Consider the following 21,090-nt stretch of genomic DNA (forward strand, 5'->3'; position numbering starts at 1 on the left):
CGACCGCTCGCATATGCGAGCTAAATTTAAAGAGGGCGAGCTGTTTTTAGGTCCTACTCGCCCTTTCTGGCGAGTACGAAGACAAACTAACTTTTGTCCTCTGTCTGTGAAAACGGAGCAAATGTGACAAGATAGCAAGATTTAAAGGCATTTGTATTGCTCACAAAGTTAATGAGCAATAAAGATGCCTTCAAATCTTGTTATCTTGTCATATTTGCTCCGCTTTCAGAGACTCAGGTCAAGTAGATTGCAGGTAGGTCGAGGAGATATTTCACGGTACTAGTCCTGCAGGACTCGTACAATTTTGGGGATTTTTCGATCCCTGCTATGTATGAATACTGTATGCAGGAGTGATATGGAGGCAACTGTGAAGTGTTGCTTATTAAATGTTTGGAATGAGACAGACCTTCCCCTAATGGATCAGATGTGGACGACCCCGAGTTTTATTGTGACTAAAATATCGCATGACTAGGGAGGGCGGACCTGCCACCACAATTAGCTGATTGGAAAAAAGACCTGGACTGGTGCATGTTTTCTGAAAGAGTAATCTATGAGGGAGGGGGATGCCTAAAGAAATGGATACATTTTTTGGGGAAGTGGAATGATCACTTGGGGGTACTTTGTCCCCCTATTGAAAGTACTGATTTGATCTAAAGTGTCGAACTTTGGAGCTCATCTGAGGCCCTGTAATGTATCTGATGCGAGGGGGAGCGGATTTACCAGGGAGAGAGGGAGTCTGATTTGTAGGATAATGTTATTGTGCTGCAGTGTATTATTATATTCCCTTTTCTTTTGGTCGATTTCTGTGTTTGCCTTTCTTCCGATAAAATCTTTGTAAAAGGAAAAAAAAATTAAAAGGTGGAGGCTATCTGTGCGAACAGGGAGTAGTCAGAAGGATGACTAGATACCTATGATAGCTGTAAGAGCGCCTTTTCCAGCTGCTCATACAAGTTAATTCGCCTCATCAGAAGCCACCAAGCACTGTTCCCAGATGATCCAGTCATTGACGTATCACCATCAGGGACGAGATAGACGATGGACTAGTCTAGACTGTGACAGATCTTTCTAAGTGACTACCCCCAGCGGTGGGACTATAAAGTTGGGAAATGGGGCTTGGGTAAAGGGCCTTCGATCTACTCCAGACTAAGTTCTTTGTCCAGCTTTTCGTTAACCACTTTTGTATGCTTGGCAACTGATTTCAGGTTTTTCCTTGTACTTTTTATGGCAGAAACTGTGTAAGAAATTTGGAACCCGCCTTTGTAAATGTGACCTCAGTAGTGGGCATCCTCATTCCTATGGCAGCATACACTGGTGTGCTAGCATTATGGGTGATGGAAACAATTGTCTGTCCCTGCCATTTCCAGTCCTTGTCCCAGGCACCTCAATTGCTGCGCCTTCACTGCATTGGGGTTTGTGTGCTTCTTGCTAGCCGCTAAGTCTTAGTGATTCCATGATGTATTCTTTATGATATTTATTAGTTTATGCTGTTGTCTTGTGATTTGGGAATCACAATTCAAAGTTAATCCAGCATCCCGCGCACTGTCTCGTTGCCGCCATAAAATGTAAATATTCAGGCCAAAACTGCCAAATGAAGGACACCCAGATATTAAAATGTGCACCGGCATTTTGAAAGAGTTCTTTCATCTTTTTACTCTAAAATCAGTAAATGGTTAGAGCATGCCAGACATTCCTAAAGAGGCAAGAGTTGTAAGCGGAATTATGTTCGCACCTCGAAGGTCATCCGTGTATCCATCTCTTTCCTTTTATCCACAGCCTATCATCATCTATCCGTCTCTTCGTTCTTCCATGCTCCCTGCTTTCATTTGTTTCTTTCCCCAGCTCTATATTGTCCTGGACCGACCTTCTGTTTGGAGACCATTGTCTCTAATCAAAGTTAAAGGAATGGCAAACTACATTTTAGGGATTGTATGGTTACCACATATCCACTCAATCAGCTAAAATGAGAGGTTCATGGCGCCCCTGATCTCTGATTCCAATTATAAGGAGAGAATGTATCTTTTTTTGTCACATGGAACGCCTAATTCACCCGAGAAGTACTGACCTGCGTGTTGTTCAAGGGAGGGCTGCTTACTGGAAAATCAGTTCATTTTTTATTATTTTCTTTGCGGCAATCTGTTAGCAAGGTTCAATTATTTTGTGTAGGTTTCTGTTTCAACTGTCAACAAATGGAGACATTTCTGTTGAAACCAGCTCTCCCGTGAGAGAAAGCTATTGTGACTGGCTGACGTGTAAAGGAAAGACAAACTTACACAGGATGAAAGTAACCCAATAACCTGACCTTATGTAACGCCTAATGTTTACTCTTATGTTGCGTGTGCTGGCAGAAAGAACTCTGAACCAATGGGCAGTACAGAAGGTGTAGCACCCTCTTTGCCACCTGCCAGGAGCCAGGTGTCTGTCTTATAGTGCCCCCACCCACTTTTGTTACCACCTAAATAGGCTTTTGAAGTGGGTTGAGCATTGGGGCTTGTACTAGTTGGAGAAAGACTTGTTTGCAGGGCTTTAAGTGGGATGAAAAAACTGGGGGGGGGGGTCTCTCATAGGGGCATGGCAAATGCCATTAAGGGCGTTGCTTTAAAACATAAGCTAAAAATCTGTGCTTAGCATAGTGTGCCGCCCGACTTGTATTTTGCTGTTTCTGTCATTGCATCCAGATATATGATACAACAAGTAACATCATACCTACAACAAGTTAGGATTATTGGCTTTGTCAGTGGTTGTTAGTTTCATAAAATAAATAAGCAGCAACTATTGCTTGTATATACTATTTAAAAAGCTTCCATGTAAAGCCCTGGTGACACCACCACAATGCTGCTGCTCCTGAGATTCAAAAAGAGAAGGGAAATCCAGAGAGAAAACGTCTCTTTAAAGGATTTCCCTTACAATCCTCACCTGGCATGACGTCATGCTGTAACTTCTCCACCTGTGAGAAGTGAGCAGTACACATCGATGTGCTTGCTGTCACTGCAGTCTGGAAAAAAACGGACGGCCTGTGCCAGGGCAATAAACAGAGCCCGATAGAGACTCGGTTCGAGGCCTCCTTTAAAAAACTGCCGGTGCTCAGCTCCGGTGAGACCCGGCCCACTTAAAGCCCTGCTTGTTTGTGTTTTTGCAGCTCCATATAGCGTGAATTGGACCCGGAGGTTTCAAAGGACGAATTACATTACACCAGGTCGCATTCATTTTTTAGGGACGGGGAAATTAAGCAGTATGCCAGGATGTTAAGTATTTAATACCGCACTGCCTTGTTTCAGCAGATTGGATTCTTGCTGACAAGTGTTTAGTTGCCGCTGTTTGGTTTGTTTTAAGTGTGTTCTGATAGCGCACCAGTACACCGGGGGTTAAGGAGTTTCCTCGGCTGCCTCCAGGCGGCAGTCCGCTGTCTACTCCGAGCTTTAGGGCGGGGAAGGTGCTTGTTGATCGATTGCAGGAGGGCGTGCGTCGTGTGTTTGTGTGCGCATGTGGATTGTTGGTTGATCGCCCCCCACCGTGCAGAGGGGGGCCCGGCTGTGTGCGCGACCCCCACACCTCGCGGGGCCATGGAGAGCTCCCAGCCGGAGGGCTAGCCCCCTCTCACTCTGTGTGCGTGAGGCCTGAAGAAGGCTGCCATTGTTGGGCTCATGGCCAGCGCCAACTGTAAAGTGGCAGTGTCGCTCTTCAAGCGCTCCCTCGCCCTGTCCCCGGCCCAGAAGCCCAGCAGCCAGCGGTCCCTGCTGGGCCTGCCCCGGCTGCAGGAGCGGGGCCTGAGGGAGAGCAGGGTCGTGCATAAGTGCGTGCCTTTGCAGGCAGCCGCAGCCTCCCGCATTCACCCTGTGACTTTTCTCTCTCAGGACTCCATGAGCGACAGCCTGAAAGTTTGTTACAAGTACCTCAACGAGACCAGCAGGAGCTTTGCAGCGGTGATCCAGGCGCTAGACGGCGAGCTGCGGTGAGTACTGTCTACTCTGTCCAAGAGCTTTAATTTAAAATGCGGGGGACTATGCGAGTTTTACGTACTTGTTTGGGTGCGTGAGATGCAACTCTTGTTTAACAGTTGCTGCAGTACTTTTTAAGAACGTGGTATTGTTGTGGAACATTGAATCACACTAAGTAGCAAGTTACTCATATCCAGGCATGACTAGAAACAACAGTTTATGACAGTGTTGAAAAGTACGTTTGTTTTGTTGCAATATTTTTTTAATATCTAAAGACCTAGATATCTATGTCACTGTTTAGGACTTTAAACGTAAGTTAATTTGGTAATCTTATTTTATTTAGAGTTTTATCAAACGTGAACATGACCCATGGGTTTCAGAGCGCTGTATATAAACATGTACAGACGTTAAATATCGGGGTTTGCAAGTGAATGCGTTCCAAAATATAAAAATGTACTCTACATAAGAAATCGGCATCTGGGAGAAGATATTCAACCCCCGTCATCCTATATGCGGCATGGAGATAGATGATAGATGCACGAATGCTGGAGTAGCATCGTTTCCTTGGGGGTGGCGGTGGCATCTAGTGCAATCTATTTGACTGACTAACCAGCTGTATAATTTGTGTTTAATCTGCATTTATTTATTGCAGTCCCAAGGTATTTGGTAGAAATTTGAGATGGCCAATCCACATTAGGGACTTCATCCCTACCATTTGGAAAACAATTATTGATACGTTCAAGAGTGAAGTGAATTCATTGGACCCTAGCATTTCTAGATATTTAGGAATATCTTGTAAGGATTCTTTTCCCTGTGATCTCCTCCAATATTTCTGCCCATATTTCCCTCCCATTTGGCCCTGCTTTCTGGTGGCGATCCCCTTAGCTTTTGCACTAGTGCTCTGTGGATCTGCGACGCAGCTTTATCTGAAATGGAATAAACGTAATGCATGTCATAAATGAACTGGTATAAGAATAATATTTCTATTAGTAAATTATTGAAATTTTTTTAGCTCTTCAGTTGTACATGACAACACATGTGTATGTAAGTTTGGAATTCAGGTTGTACATGAAATAGTGGATGTAAACATGGGGTGAATAATGGTTGCCAAGGAGTACACACCTCATTAAACAGGGCTCATCATCACTCTAATTAAATGCTACCAGGGGATAAGAGAGTGAGTTAAGCTGTTGTATGAAACGTACACAGTTTCGAGGGAGGGTGGTCAGGTAATGAAACTTTTAAAATCAGTAAGGTAAGGGGAGCTGGTTGTTGGGCGTGTTCCAGGAAAACCGGTTACGTAACTCAAATGATCTGAGCACAGGGTTAATCAGATGGAGGTTAATGACGGTAATAGGAGGATTGTAAATGTAGATGGGGCACCAGAGGGGTGCCATCACTAACTGAGTTATTGATCTCTACTCTTGAAGGCGAGCCTACTGACGTCATTCGACAGGATGAACCATGTAGTGCTAGTGTATCGTCTCGCCAGCCTGTGACTAAAGGACAGACCCGGGTTAGTTCAGTCCTTTGTGTAGGATCCTTTCTCAGGGGTAGACCTACCAACTTTCATGCAGACGTGTGTTCTTTACCACTATGGAATTCCCAAAGCTCCTTCTTGGCACCTTTGTTCTGATGGGTATTTCTAACTGCAGATTCTTCTCTTTTTGAAGTACAAAGACAGATGCCAGATTGGATGCAGAGACATTTTCTTCAGCAATTGCCACCAATGGCAGCAGGTGTTGTCGTGCTGCTCAACGTGTGGTCTGGCCCATCCAGTAAGTGACATCGGGCCACCATATAAACACTGCTTCCGTGTGTCAATATTAGTTCCTTTCTTTCTGCGCTTTCCACTGCAGATCCAGAGTTTGCTCCCTTACCTCTGTTCACCTGGCAGAAAACTTTTTCAAAATATTTTCCGGTGTGCAAGGAACATGTCTCCTTTTCAAACGACCTGTGAGGACTGTCGCAAACAGATGTCTGTGATGGACCCTCCACAAGGTCTGTTTCTTGTATCTGAGCTCCTCACACGACTCAGTCATGGCAGGACTGTGCTCGGATGAATCAGAATGCCACCTGGGACCATAAGCCAAAACTCTTAAATCGCCGAGCATCATAGCAAGGCTTGGAAGGACCAATCTAAGTCTAGGCTGCTTTCTTGCTCCCAAGGCAGTTCCGGAGAAAGCATGGCGTCACGTTAAAAGGTCGTCGGGTAATTCCAAGAAAAGGAAGCTTAAGAAGTCTAAACACTTCTCTCCTTCATCCTGCCACTATAAGCAAGAGAAGTCATGCATGTGCCAAGGTACTTAGAAGTTGTGGTTTCGGTCTCCAATCTGAAAACATTTTTCAGAAAAAACTGAAGACCTGGCTCTTCCAGACATAGGTTGCTTTGTTTCTGCCTGTTTTTTTATTGCATCTCATGTAGCATCTTCCGGCCGCAGTGCGGGGACACACTAGCTAGTGTAACCAGCCGATTTACAAGCTTTATTATTATTAACTGAAGAACCTGTCCCAGGTTCAGTCCCAATCCAACTTGAGTTTCTGGATCCATCAGTGATGCTGCAGCAAATCCAGGTTTTCAAAGAGGCCGTGCTGCAGATTTTTGATACTCCCGCGGATCTCTTTGGCATGCCTGGGGGGCCTTATGGATCTAAGGGGTCCTCCAGTTGGGTTACAGCTGGCTGATTTTGGTATGCCTGGAGGCCTTATGGATCTAAGGGGTCCTCAAGTTGGGTTACAGCTGGTTGATTTTGGCATGCCTGGGGGCCTTATGGATCTAAGGGGTCCTCCAGTTGGGTTACAGCTGGCTGATTTTGGCATGCCTGGGGGCCTTATGGATCTAAGGGGTCCTCCAGTTGGGTTACAGCTGGCTGATTTTGGCATGCCTGGGGGCCTTATGGATCTAAGGGGTCCTCCAGTTGGGTTACAGCTGGCTGATTTTTCCCAGAGGCCGACTGTGCTTCTCAAGTCTACCCCGGCACCAGGGCCAACAGCCGCACCAACACTGCATACGGCGTGAGACTGATGCCGGTTCCCATGTGTATATATCGGCGCTGTAATTGGAGCCAATAGACCTTTTGACTCGAAAGCAAATGCACTGTGAAATCGTTCGAAACCGAAACATTCCGTCCAACCTCAATCAGATTCTGATACGTTTTCCTCAGGCTTCCTTTTTTTTTTTTTTTTTTTTTCCCCCCCTTTCCCAAAGCGTGTGCTCAGATAGGCCTATTTTTTCCTTCCCTAGCTTGCTTTCAAAGAGGTGTATCTTTCTTTACCTAGCCTGTCCTAATAGTTGCAGCGGCGCTCACCTTGTTATTGTCTCACATTGACTATTTGCCTCCCTTTGTGTATGTTTTTCCTGCAGGGACTATGGGAATGCTGTGGTGCTTCCGGTACTATGTACTCCTCGCAGAGAACACAGCAGTTCAGTCCGTGGAGCACAGTTTTCGTTCTGTTGCCATAGGATGTATGACACAGTATATAACATTAAACAGGCCGCAAACCAGGGCCAGCCTTCCCTTCTTTTCACTGCACTGTGCACTATACAGGACTCTGTGCACAACTCTACAGCTTCTCCTAACAGCCCCTTAGACGCACACTGTGTGTTTTGTGGCCTTGCCATTAGTGTTTTAGCCTCCTAGTTATGGATTGCTTCAGCTTTGTACCTGCAATACAGCAGTGAAGCTCCCAGTGGACAAAACATCTCAAATAACCATTTTTGTGCAAAATTCTTACTTTCTCGTGTAGTGTATTCTTTAATTACTCCAGTTGTCAACATTTTAATCTAGTGCAATGAGATATGGCTTTTTTAAGGAGATGCTATGGATACCCATCTTATATCAGATGCCAGGATGTTCACCTTGAGTCACAAATGGCCTGCTTGGGCCAGGGAAGTGCACCATATACAGAGCATGTTCAGTAATTATCAGGGGTAACGGTCTGAATTCTATGGAAGGGCCATTTATATTATAAGGGGCCATCACCCCAACATGAACGACCCCAGTCATTTTGGGGACACTGACAAATTCAAGAAGGGTCCTGGTACGTTAGACATGGCCATCTGATGCTATATGTTTCTATCTTCTAATAGCACTAGATGCCACCAGTTGTCAGTTATGTCTAGTGTATACTATGATGGACCCCATATATAGTGTGGGGTGGCGAAACAGGAGCACTGTGACCACTAGATGCCAGGGAGGAATACCGTCTGATTGAAGAATACAGTATCCCACCACAAATGAGTGCTTTCATCCCATAAGTACACCCGCACACACACCTATGCAGACCAATGCGTATGCCCTTAGACATGCATATGTGTGTTATGTGAAGCCATACTATATTACCTACGCACAGATGTGCACAGGCACCCACACTCGTGAGATTTTACTGGCATGGTCTGAAGCTTTGCGCAGTCTCCTGCTGTATGCAGAGGCAGTGCTGCAGAATTTCAGTTTCTGGTGGGGATCATTGACCACGAGGAGAAGCCTAGGCTGCTCCTTATATAATGAATTTAAACTTGAGAAAAACCTTTAGTTTAATGTCGCTTTCTTGACATTGGCTGAAGTGTAAAATCTGCCTTCACATTTCCAAGTTGCTTGAAATTTGTCATGGCTTTGGGCTTCGTCAGATTCAGCTCTGTATTACTATTGTTTCCCCAAGATTGCACTCTGAGCTGAGCTATAACATTGTAGGTCTGGCGTTAGCCAAGACATTTTTCTTTTTGATTATTTTTTCTTCAAATAAAAAATGTACTTACTAAGAGGGGTTTCCAGTCAGCCCTCTTAATCTGTTGCTCTGTTCATTTGTCATTCTTATTTTGGTTTTCATTGCCATACTTGCTATATGGCTTGTTGATCAGCCTTTCTCTCTGCCAATTGTTTTTTCCTCTGTGAGTGACTGCATTCTTCCCAAGTGCAATGTGGTAACGAAATACCCATATAGAAAGTAGTTCCTTTTAATGCCAGCGCATTGTGGGCCAGTGTGAGCTATTTAACCCGTCTATGTGTATTGTAATTTTATTTATATAGCACTTACTACCCCTGGCAAGGTGTCAAAGTGCTGCTTCGGCAATGTAGCATGCTACACCCGAACACACAAAGGATTAGTGTTGAATTAGTATAGTGAAATATAAAAGTAATTTGAGTTGTGGATAGGTTAGTCAGTTATTTGGATTCAGAAGGATAGCGGAAGGATATAAGAGGGCAAAAGTTTGCATTTATATAGCGCTTGTTACCCCATAATGGGGTGTTGAAGCGCTTTTTTGGCTAGTAGCACTCTACGCCTGAACCCATAAAGTATTCGTGTTGAATTAGTATAGTGAAATATGAAAGTCATTTGAGTGGTGGATATGTTATTCAGTTATTTGGATAGAGCAGAGTAGTAGATGAATTGAAGAGGGAAAGGTTTGCGTTCATATAGTGCTTGCTACCCCTGATGGGATATTGAAGCGCTTTTTCGGTGAGTAGCACACTACTTTGGAACCCATAAAGGATTAGTGGTAAATTAGTATAGTGAAATATGAGAAGTGGACATGTTGTTCTGTTATTTTGTTTGGAAAGAATAGTGGAGGGATAGAAGAGTGTAGGATTTGGACTTTTTTGTGTTTGTTTTGGAGCACATAGCAGTAGGAGGAGATTTGGGATCAGTAAAAAGGGATGTGGAGGGGAAGAGTCAAAGAGAAGAATTTCGAAAGGCGTGTTTTGAGGGATCGGTATAGTAAAAGGTGTCAGTAGATGCAAGAAGGGGTAGAGTAGGGGATAGTCTATAAAGGGTTATTTCGGGGATCATAGTAGTGGTATGGGGTTGGGATGAATGAGAGAGTGGATGTACAGGATATATTGATGGAGGTATAGGGTGAGAATTAGGGTAGTGCATTGGAAAGAGTAGTAGAAAGAAGTTTGAGATGACTCAGAGAGTTGGGGTAGAAGATATATTGAGAGAGGTATAGGGTGAGAAATAGGGTAGTACATTTGATATGCTGAATTAGAAGAAAGTGATAAATATATAGATCCATAAGAACATGGAAAGTATATAGATGCATAAAGGTAGTAAGTATATGTAGATTAAAGATATTAATAGAGTAGTGCATTGACTGCTTTTTTTTAGAGAAAGTAATAAATATATAGATTCAAGTACATGGAAGGTATATCGATGCATACATGAAGTAAGTATATGTGGATTTAAGATGCATTAGATAAACTCTGGTCTTCAAGTGTTGTAATTAAAAATGTTTTTTTTTTTTAACAAATATTCTGCAGGTTTATACAAAGCAACACACATATATAGGTACATATCTATAGTACAAATACATTCTTGTATATAGAGGGATGTGCTGTATATTTCTGTTTGCATATGATGCTTATGTGGGGAAGAGCCAATTCTTGAGTGGTTTTCTGAAGATAAGGTGGTTGTCCATGGATCATATGTTGGGTGGGGTAAAGAGTTCCACAGTTTGACTGCATTAACAGAGAAGGGTGTGCCACCCATGGTTTTTTAGGTCGAGCCAGCATGCGATGCTGTAGAAGATGACCTTTTGGAATCGGTCTGCACTTTTCAAACACTCGTGCTTGTGGCGGCATCCACCTTGCAGGAGCTAGCAGGGGCCATCCGTTTCCAATTAGCGTGACCGCGCACGCTTGTTGACATTTCTCTAGTCTCTCTCCCCTGCCTGTCTCACCCTCGCCCTCCATTGTTTTATTTTGTAAGTGAACGGGTCCCAACATCTCTATACACTCCTGTTACCTGCAACCCATTTAGTTGCCCCGAATTTTAAACAAAACACTTTCGGAGTGTTTTCTCAGTTTCAGTTAGATTTAGCGCAACTTTCGCCATAAACTGGTTTGGCCGTGCCCTGTCTCTGGTTGTGATGGGCAACCCTTATTAAATCTCCTGTAATCTCCACCATAAATACATCATTTCTGACTTTCCGTCCTTATAAAACTGGTTTAATCTCAAATTAGTTCTGCTCCTAACAAAACATTTTTTTTTTTAAATCAGCGCACTATTCATTCAAGCATCCATTCATTCAGCTGCTTCAGACCGGAGGAGCACTGACGCAGCCACGTCGAAGGGCGTCTTAATTTTTTCAGTTCAATCAACCATTACCAAAAGCTGAAAATAAACCCCAAACGCGTACTTTTGTGTAGTTTACAGCAAACTAGACGATCTGAGCCTTAGAAAAAAAAGATTGTGCTTTTAAAAAATATCCCTGAAAAGTTTTTCACCAGATGTTGCGAGTTCTTGGCGCACAATGTTACAGGAGATCGGAGCCCGTTCCCAAATATTGTCTCCACAGATCTGCCCAGCGTCATTGGGTGCACATATTCTCGGCAATAGTGCATCACTATAAAGTTATTCTTGTGACACCTCGGCATTTCCAAGGATGGAACCCAAAATGCACAGCCCGAGTCATGCAGGGTAGAATTATTCTGGTCCTGCCGCTGATACATGAAATGTGACCGGCTGCTGAATGTACTTTCTGATGTTTGTAACCTCGCAGCTTGTGTGCTGCATGGCTAAACACTTATAAGATCCCAAAGGCGAGACCTATTGGCTATGCCAATACTTGTTTCTTGAGACTTTGAGGCGAGGTGCCACTCTATAGCTGAGGTTCCTTTGTCGAATGTGTTTAGTAATTTTATTCCTGATGATGAGCGGTCCCGTTTCATGTATCGCTTTGTGGATGATACAAAGCAGCTTAAACGTGGATCTTCTGGCAACCGGTAACCAATGCAGGGCTTTCAAGGCAGGTGAGATGTGGTGTCGCGGTTTGATATGCTAGAGTAGCCTGGCAGCCGAGTTCTGAATCCCTTGTAGTCTTTTCATGGTCGTTAAAGCTGATCCGCGGTAGTGGCTATTGGCGCAATCAAGTCTAGACAGAACAAGAGAGATGGTAGCTTTGACCTTGTGTGGAAATCCCAAATGGGGGGAAGATTTGTTGCAGAGTTCTTATAGTGACAAAGCTTGATCGTGCTAGTTTGTCCACTTGGGCATTCATCGATAGCTTGGAGTTCATGGTCATTCCAAGGTTTCTTACTTCCTTCGATACTTTAGGTGGTGATCCCAGTTCATCAGGCCAGGCGGCAAGTGGGTCATAATGTTTCCAATCTCCACACATGAGTATTTCCGTTTTGGAAGCATTCAATTTGAGATGACTCCAAGTCATCCATTGATCCACAGCTCTGAGACAACTGAAAATTGGTGAGTTTCCAATGTCTTTGGGGCATTCCAGTTGGAGTTGTGTGTCATCTGCATAGTTGTAGCACGTGAGGTGAAATTGATTGATCAGTACTGGTAATGACTTCATGTAGATGTTGAAAAGCATAGGTGAGATGATAGAGCCTTTAGGGACCCCTGCTTTTATGGAGTATGGTTTTGATGAGAAAGGTGGGGTATGAATGACATTAGTTCTGTATTGAAGGTAGGACGCGATCCAGTCTAGGGCAGTACCCTCTATTCCGGCTTCATAGTCTTTGTATCAGAGTGTCATGGTCAACTGTGTGAAAGGCAGCCGAGAGGTCCAAGAGGAGTAGCACAGCAACCCTGTTGTGGTCAACAGTTTTCTTTGTCATCCCACGGAGGGCTGATTCTGTGTCTCTTCCCGGATGGAATCCTGTTTGTATGTCTGAAAGTATGTCATTCTCTTTAATGAATTGTGAATTCTGGGCGAACGCTGCTCTTTCTATCAGTTTGCCCCAGAAAGGTCCATTTGTAATGGGCCTGTAGTTGTCCGGGTTCAGCAGGTCCAAGTTTGTTTTCTTCAGTAAAGGGCGTATGTATGACTTTTTTGAGATAGTCTGGAAATATTCAGTGTTTTTTTATTTATTTATTTATTTAGCTTAACGTTTCTGAGGGTTTCGCAGTTTCCCACCTCTTCTAGCCCCCGCTTAGTGTGTGTCAGCCCTCATTCACTGTTCGCAGGAGCAGCCATGTTGTAAAATAGGTTTTACCCCATTCCAAAATGGCTGCCCTTGCATGCACAGGCGCGGATAGCCACAGTTTTAGTGTTTTTGTAGAACGTGAAAAATGTAAAGACAGTTGTTTCCACTTGAGCACTCCTACACACGCCAGGGCACCTGTTTTTAATGTGTGTATGAAAAAAAGTTTAGCAAGAACATTGAAAAAGGAATCACCATCATTGGCAATGCCAATGGGCTTGCAGTCAAAGCTAGACCTTTTGGGTCAGGAGGCTTACCAAATTATTTTTGCAAATTGTAGTGGACTTGAGCATCATACGTTCACGTGCGTATTTGTGCACTCCTGTACTTGTTTTTTTTGGTCTCGACGCGCTGCATAGGAGGGCCCTTAGCTGTCGCTCTTCACTTTTTCAAGCACTGCACTCGTGCTTGTGGCGGCATCCACCTTGCGGGAGCGCGCAGCGGCGCACCACAAGCACGAGTGCAGTGCTTGAAAAAGTGAAGACTGCTTTCGCTTTTTTTTTCACTTGCAGCACGTGCGCGCACACACACACACCACTCGCACCTGTCATACTGCCAGACTTCCAACGCCTGAGCTTATGTCGAAATGTGTTTCCAGGCACAGTGCAGCTAATGGCGGTCTTTCCTTTTGTTGAGAACGCTATTTAATTTTTAGTAGACCACCTCTGAGGATCAAAATATGTGCTCTCATGCTGTGCTTTATTGATTCCCACCTCCCGGTTCGCGTTGAGCTCTCGCCCCCACCCTTTGAGCACAAACACAGCGTTTCTCTCTCCCCACCCTTCCCCTGCGCATTAAGTGAGGCACCATCCGTGTTCTGTGGGGGAGTATTTAGGCCCTATTCCACAAGCGAATCGGCAGGGCATAACTTTACATTTTATAGGCTAGCTGACCTGGTGCGGGACTACAGCGTCGCTGACACCAGGCTTGTCTGTGCTGCTGTGTGTGTTTCAGCTTTGCCTTCCCCTGCATCTAATGTGCTGCATCGCAAAATACTTGGTGACCGATTGCATTGCAAATGTGTTTTTTTCCTTTGAGCATGGACCAAGCCCAGATGTATTTACCTTAATTTCTGTCCCTCCACTTCAGGTACTGTTTGCCTTGTCTGTGTTTCTTTATCCTACTCGCCTGTTCATGTTTCTTTATGTTGTTCCTCTTTCTTTCTTTCTTGTTGTTATTTATACCTCCCACCTGCCCCTCATTCGTGTTTCTATATCCCCCGCACGTTGTTCGTGTTTCTCAGCCATTGTTTATTTCCCACACCCCACCCACAAGTTGTTTCTTTATCCGCCCTGTCCCTGTTTGGCCTTCTATATTCCCCCTTCCCTCCGAACAGCTTTCCTCCTTGCCACTCCCTCCTAATTTCATGCTGCTTTACCCCACAACCTTGCCGTCATAGCGCTTTTCCCATAACTTTTAGCTGTGTTGCATGGCTGAAAGTTATGATGAAATAGCGCTAGTTGGAATGAATGGAGCCACAACAAACACATCTTTGGCTGTACCAGGCTGGGCCCGAGCACAGAGCTCATTAGTGCTATTAGGTATGTTTGCAGTATGTCAAGCACGAGATACTCCCGATTGTAGGCCAGCTGAGGAGCCTTAGAAAACATGGCTTGTATTCAACGTATCAATAGTAGTACACTATACTGCTAGGTGAAATGATCCTCGTTCACGGGTGACTGTTTATGGAGGGGGTTGGTCTGAAAGGAAATAGATGATTATTCATGGATGGAGCTTAGAAAAGCAGAGCCCAGACGTCCATTAAATAAGGCCTGCGCTAATAATTCCATACAGAAAGCAGAGGCCAGCGCAGGGACTTTACCACTCACCAGCTGACCCCCGGGTTCTATGAGTAGCTCATATTGCAAAGCATGGCAAGTGCGTATGTATCTATGTATGTAGATATATGTATACACACATACACACACACACTCACACACACACTCTTCTGTCCACTGAGTGCATGTGTAGAGATTGTGTGCACCAGCAGGCAATGGATGAATGAATCAATCATTTGTAAAGCGCACTACATACCCGCGAGGGTCTCAAGGCGCGGGGGGGGGGGCGCTACTGATCGAACAGCCAGGTCTTGAGTATCCTCCTGAAGGTCAGCAGGTCTTGGGTCTGTCATAGGCTCTGTGGGAGGGTGTTCCATGTCTTGGCGGTGAGGTGGGAGAAGGATCTCCCGCCGGTGGTTGTTCTTCGGATGCGCGGGACGGTGGCGAGTTGGGGGATGTAGAAGGAGAGCGTCTGTTGAGGTAGGCTGGGCCGGTCTTGTGGAGTGCTTTGTGTGCGTGGATGAGGAGCTTGAAGGAAATCCTCTTGTTGACTGGGAGCCAGTGCAGGTTTCTCAAGTGGGGGGTGATGTGGCCGTGTCGTGGTACGTTGAGGATCAGTCGTGCAGAGGTGTTTTGGATGCGTTGTAGTCGTTTGAGCTTGGTTGGGGCTCCCGCGGAGAGGGAGTTTCCGTAGTCGAGTCTGCTGCTGACGAGGGCCTGGGTGACTGTCTTTCTTGTATTTGTCGGGATCCATATGTAGATCTTGCGGATGCAGGAGGAGGAGACGGCGTTGACTTGTTTGGTCATTGAGAGCGTTGAGTCGAGGATGATTCCCAGGTTGCGTGCGTGGCCGGTGGGTGTCGGGGCTGCCCCCAGTGCCGTCTGCCACCAGGAGTCGTCCCAGGCTGAGGGGTTGGAGCCGCCGAAGATGAGGACCTCCATCTTGTCCGAGTTCAGCTTCAGGCGTCTGATCTTCATCCAGTCGGCGACGGCCTTCATTCCTGCGTGGAGGTTGGCTTTGGCGGTGATGGGGTCCTTGGTGAGGGAGAGGATCAGTTGAGTGTCGTCTGCGTAGGAGATTATGTTGAGGTCGTGCTGTCGGGCGACGTGTGCGAACGGGGCCATGTAAATGTTGAACAGTGTCGGGCTGAGGGAGGATCCCTGGGGTACGCCGCAGATGATCTTGGAGTCTTTGGAACGGAATGGGGGAGGCGGATGCTCTGGGTTCTGCTGGAGAGGAAGGAGGTGGTCCATTCCAGAGCCTTGTCTCGGATCCCTGCGGCGTGCGCGTAGTGTGCGGTGGCAGACGGTGTCGAAGGCGGCGGAGAGGTCTAGGAGGATGAGTGCTGCGGGGTCACCGTTGTCCAGCAGGGTCCTGATGGCGTCCGTGGCGGCGATGAGGGCAGTCTCGGTGCTGTGGTTGCTGGGGAACCCTGACTGGGAAGGGTCCAGGATTCTGTTTTCTTCGAGGTATCGGGTTAGCTGTCTGACGATTTTATCGATTGACCTTGGCCGGGAAGTGGAGCAGAGAGATGGGCCGGAAGTTCTTGAGGTCTCTTGGGTCTGCCTTAGGTTTTTTTTGAGTAGGGCGTTTATCTCGGCATGTTTCCAGCTCTCTGGGAATGTCTCTGTCTCGAGGGAGAGGTTGATGACGTTGCACAGGTGGGGTGCGTTGGAGCTGCTTGCTTTGTTGAAGACGTGGTGCGGGAATGGGTCTGACGGAGTGCTGGAGTGGATTGTGCTCATGGAATGACTGGCTGCAGCTGATTACACTCCATCACCGCCGATAAAGAGGGGAGGAGGAGGAGGAGGAGGAGGAGGAGGAGGAGGGAGGTGGCAGGGAGGTGTGGAAAAAAACGGGGAAGGGGAAAGATAGGGATGCCGCAGAGTCCCGGAGTGGGGAGAGCGGACGGCGGGGATGTGGAGAGAGAGACGGGAAGGGGGAAGATGGGGGGGCCGCGGAGGGAGAGGGATGGGGAGGGAGAGAGGAGGGGCATGTGGAAGAGAATGGAAAGGGGGGGCGTGAGGAGGGACGCAGGAGACTACAGAGACAGTATGGCTACAGAAGAAAATGAAATAGAAATAAGAGAACAGACAGCAAAGAGAGAGAAGGGGTGATAGAAAGTAAAGATGGAAAGGGATAAAGGCAGGCCAACGATAGAGAGGCAGGGAGACGTGAAAAAGAAGAGGGGGCGGAAAAAGCAAACAGAGATAAAGAGCAGAAGACGAAAGAGAGGGGAAGAAAAGACGGAGGGAAGGTGAGAAAGCAAAAAGGGGAAAAGGGTGAAAAGAATGATAAAGAGGGAGAAAAAGAGAAAAAGTATAAAGATAGGAAGAGGTAGGCAAATAAAGAGGAGGAAGAAGGGGAATAACAATGAGTGGCGATAAAAGGAAAGAGTAAAAGTGATCGGGAGAGGAAGAGAGAGGAGAAATAGAAAAACAGAACTGAAAATAAATATTTAGTGTATATATCTACCTCACGAGCATCAGAGCTGAAGACAAGGAACACAAGACGAATGTGAAGCATTAATGCAGGCAATGTGTGTCGAGGGTGGGGTACAGGAGGTTGTCGCTGATTGGAAGGGTCCAGTCACTCCAGAGAGGACGTGGGAGCCTCGCGTTACATGTTCCTGTTCATGCAGAAAAACACACCCTGCTTTGCATACCGCAGCATGGCACGGAGCTCAGCGAGCACACCTCGAGCTCCTAGAAGCCCTCCCTGTGTTCGGCAGATCAGGGAGCGGAAGCACATGGACGTTGTTGGTGAAGTGGGGGTGCGGCGAACGAACAAACACATCCTCCTTATATCAGTTCAAATAACGTTATTTCCGCAAATAGGGCCATAAGAGTATTGAAACAAACATTTAAAACGCATAATAAAAAGATAAAACAGAAAATTTAGACATTAATTTTGAAGGTTTGTTCACAAAAAGTAATGCAGAATCCAAATGATCCAAGGCAGTGGGAAATTAAACAAGCGCAAGTGGTGTGCGCCCGACGGCAAAAGGAAGGCTGGCGAGTGGTGTGCGATGCGGTGCGCGCATGCAAAGGAAAGCCATGGGGCTGAACGCTGGCAGTTGCGCGCGTGAACGCAAGCTTGTCGCCAGCCAGCAGCACTTTGAAAAGTCACCTACTAAATGTCTCTCCGAGCAGTGCATGCGCGCTGACTCAGCGAGACCTAAAAAACGAGTGGCACAGAAGGCAAAAAGGGCAGAGAAATACAGGGAAAAAACGAGTGGCACAGAAGGCAAAAAGGGCGAAGAAATACAAGGAAAAAACGAGGGGCACAGAATGCAAAAAGGGCAGAGAAATACAGGAAAAACGAGTGTCACAGAAGGCAAGAGGGCACAGAAATGCAGGGAAAAAACGAGTGGCACAGAAGGCAAAAAGGGCACAGAAATACATTCAAAAAACGAGTGTCGCAGAAGGCAAGCGGGCACAAGAATACAGGGACAGCTGAGAAACAGAAGGCAAAAAAGGGCGGAGAGGCAAGGGGGCAGCGAGGGGTGCAGAAGGAAAAACCAGGCAGAGACACGGGGGCAGCGAGGGGAACAGAAGGAAAAACCATGACAAAACACTGAAAAAATAATGGTAAGAATTTTATAGTAACTGTCCCAGTACAATACGAAGGGATATTTACCCTCTCGCTCCCCCTCCCCCATACACACCTGTGCTTTATAGGTGAAATCCGCGTTGCTGTGGCTCCCAGTCGTGGTGGAGAAAAAACATTTCTCCATTAAGATACAGGGCTTTGTGAAAGACACGCTCTGTGGCTCGTTGGGGCTGTCCCCTTGCATGATGTAAAGCGAAATGAAACTTGAGCTAATAAGTGGTTTTTTTGTTGTTGTTCTTTTTGTTTTTTTTTAAGTATTCTAATTATTGTTTGAAGCTGTCATTTGGAGTTGAAAGGCCTAGGTTTACAGAATGGCTAGATCTGATATTGGGCCAACCCGAAGCACCCAGAGCGACGGCGCAAGAAGTGCGCTATATGACCATACATCTAGAGACTTGCTGTGTGCTACAAAGCTGTGTAGCGCAGTGACACCCCTAGCTGATAATACCGCTATATACAAAATATTTAAAACGGCGCTTGGGCATCAAAAAATGTACCCATGTTTACTGGCCAAATTGGGGAATGAGAAAATGCCCTCTTAAATAAGTGAGCCCCGGCTGTGCAGTCAAAATGTAACATCTGTTAAATATAACAAAAACACTGAGCAAATTCATTTCCACTATCGCCTTCAATGCTGTACATGGCAGCACGACAGTAAATTGACAATGTTACGTGAAAACGAGTCAGGAAACAGAAAAAACACATTTATAGAGGTGTGGCTCACTGGTTAGAGGCGGCAGACCCGTAAGCAGAGAATTGGCCAGGGACCAGGGTTCAATTCCCGACGCGGCAGGGTCGTGGACCAGGGTCAAAACGGACTTGATAATTCTCGCCTCGGTACCTACTCTAACCAGGAACACACTCGGCAACTCTGGGCATTAAGCTTGCCTCATCTCTACAACGGCCCCCCACAGACGCTGGGGATGCCTGGTTTCACCTTGGAGATACCCAGAAAGGGACCATCTCACAGGGATAGCCAGGAAGGAATCCCCAGTGGTCTATAGCGCCGGGACACCTCCTCGTGAGGTAGCTGTTCGCGCTTTACAAATATCAGTATTATTATTATTATTTATCTCATTCATCAATATTACTTCAAGGATAAACTCTACATTATGGCAATTAGCATAATTTGTCCCATTAGGGTTGAAAGTTTAAGAACCTGCCTGCTCTCTCATTACCAGGAAATAATTGCAGGCACGCAACAAAATCTGTCAATAAGTGTTAATGGTTTTGTGGGGGTGTATAGCCAAAGTGTGCAGGGGCTCTCGCAGTGAGTGGGCGATTTGCACACCTGTGTGTCGGAGGACAGTATCACCAGGAGTGTGGTGGTCATGCCTCTTTTTCTGTTAGAGTTCCTTAAAAGTGCAAACAAAAATCGCCTCCAAAAAATAAACACGAGAACTTGTGAAGTCGCAGCGCTGCTTCATAGCTCTAAGAGGCCCTGTGGACCTCGGCCAGGCGCACTAGTCTGATGAGAGGGTTTTGTTTTCCTGGAGCACAAAGAATTTATCCGAAGCAACAAACAATATGAGGGAAGTGAAATTAAAAGTATGTGTTCAGGTGATGCATGCGTGTAAACACTTGAAGTCTGTTTTTGGGGTTATTACAGGCAGTACTGTTTTCAAACCTTGTAATCCATGGAACTGACGTCATTCCGACGAATCATGGATTTGTAATCCAGCGGGAAGCCTCAAAACATAATATTTAATATAAAACTTGGTCTTGTGGTTGTAGCTGCATTTACAAATCTCCCATCCTCAACTACTTAAACAAGCAAAAGCAAAAGCACGTTTAGCTGAAACGCCACGACCCGTAGGCATGCACATCTCATGTCCCTATGCTTGTTCGGCGGAAGGGGGACAGGAGATGTGCACGCGCCCGGACAGACCCAATGTTTCTTCCTCAAGTGAAACAAAACTGAGGAAGTAAGTCCTCCACAACCTGTCTGCCTATGCCTAAACTGCCTGGTATCGTCTGTTGTTGTGAAATATTGCTGCCCATTGTTTGAGAAAATTCAGGATTTAAGAAAATGGTAAGTGACACCACATCGCCTGTCCGTGCGCGTGCACATCTCCTGTCCCCCTTGGCCCACCAAACCGACAATAAGTCTCACCAATGCAAGCAGCGCATGCGCTGCGTCGCTAGGCGAGACCTAAAAATTAACCTGTCTGTCTGTATTGGAACTGGTGCTCATGTAAAGCGGCCCTGATAGCTTCGGATCGAGTTCACGCTGTATAAAACTGAAAAAAATCTCTTTGATATGCTCTCTTGGATTTGTGACCGATTCAGTGCCTTGACTGGTGACACAGAGTCTTGGCCTTGTGTCCTTTTGTACTGCGAAAAGTGGCAGTAGTTCCTACTTGGGTTGCCTTTCTGTATTGTAGTAAGGTCAAGCAAAACAGGCATAGTCCAAAGTTGGTTATAGGGTGGAAAATCATTTGCACAATGAAATAACACTCAAAAGTCAATGTCAAGCCGGAGCGATACGTAGGTCTTTATTTATTGCATGGAAACTTAGAGACAAAGAGCCGCTTGCAATCTCCCTGACCTTTTACCCCCCCCCCGTGACTTCTCCCTCCCCCATGAACAGCAGCAATTTGTTGCTGTTTGTGTCTGATCGCTAGCATTTTGATAGCTGTTAAATGAGTACACCTTTATTTCCAAGTTAACTAAAGTAAAGGAAAAGAAGCACAGAAGGTGTCATGATCCACTTCTCTTTAAGAACATTCGTACATTGTGCATCAAACGTGAAAGCATGATGCAATTTTTGGAATTTTGAAGGGTTTATTTAATTAACATGCAGAAATGTTTCACCTTAGTACATCAGA

At 45.8% G+C, this 21,090-nt stretch overlaps 1 protein-coding gene across 1 annotated transcript in view; it reads left to right on the plus strand.

The window, feature by feature from the left end:
• FDFT1 (farnesyl-diphosphate farnesyltransferase 1) overlaps nt 1-21,090 on the plus strand; it is a 182,620-nt gene that overhangs the window by 18,641 nt on the left and 142,889 nt on the right. Inside the window, exon 2 of the mRNA XM_085610437.1 lies at nt 3,852-3,949. Within this exon, the coding sequence (XP_085466563.1) occupies nt 3,852-3,949 (98 nt within the window). The remainder of the gene's footprint in view (nt 1-3,851; nt 3,950-21,090) is intronic.

Source organism: Triturus cristatus, chromosome 6 (genome assembly GCF_964204655.1).
Source record: "Triturus cristatus chromosome 6, aTriCri1.1, whole genome shotgun sequence".
Classification (NCBI taxonomy): Eukaryota; Metazoa; Chordata; class Amphibia; order Caudata; family Salamandridae; genus Triturus; species Triturus cristatus.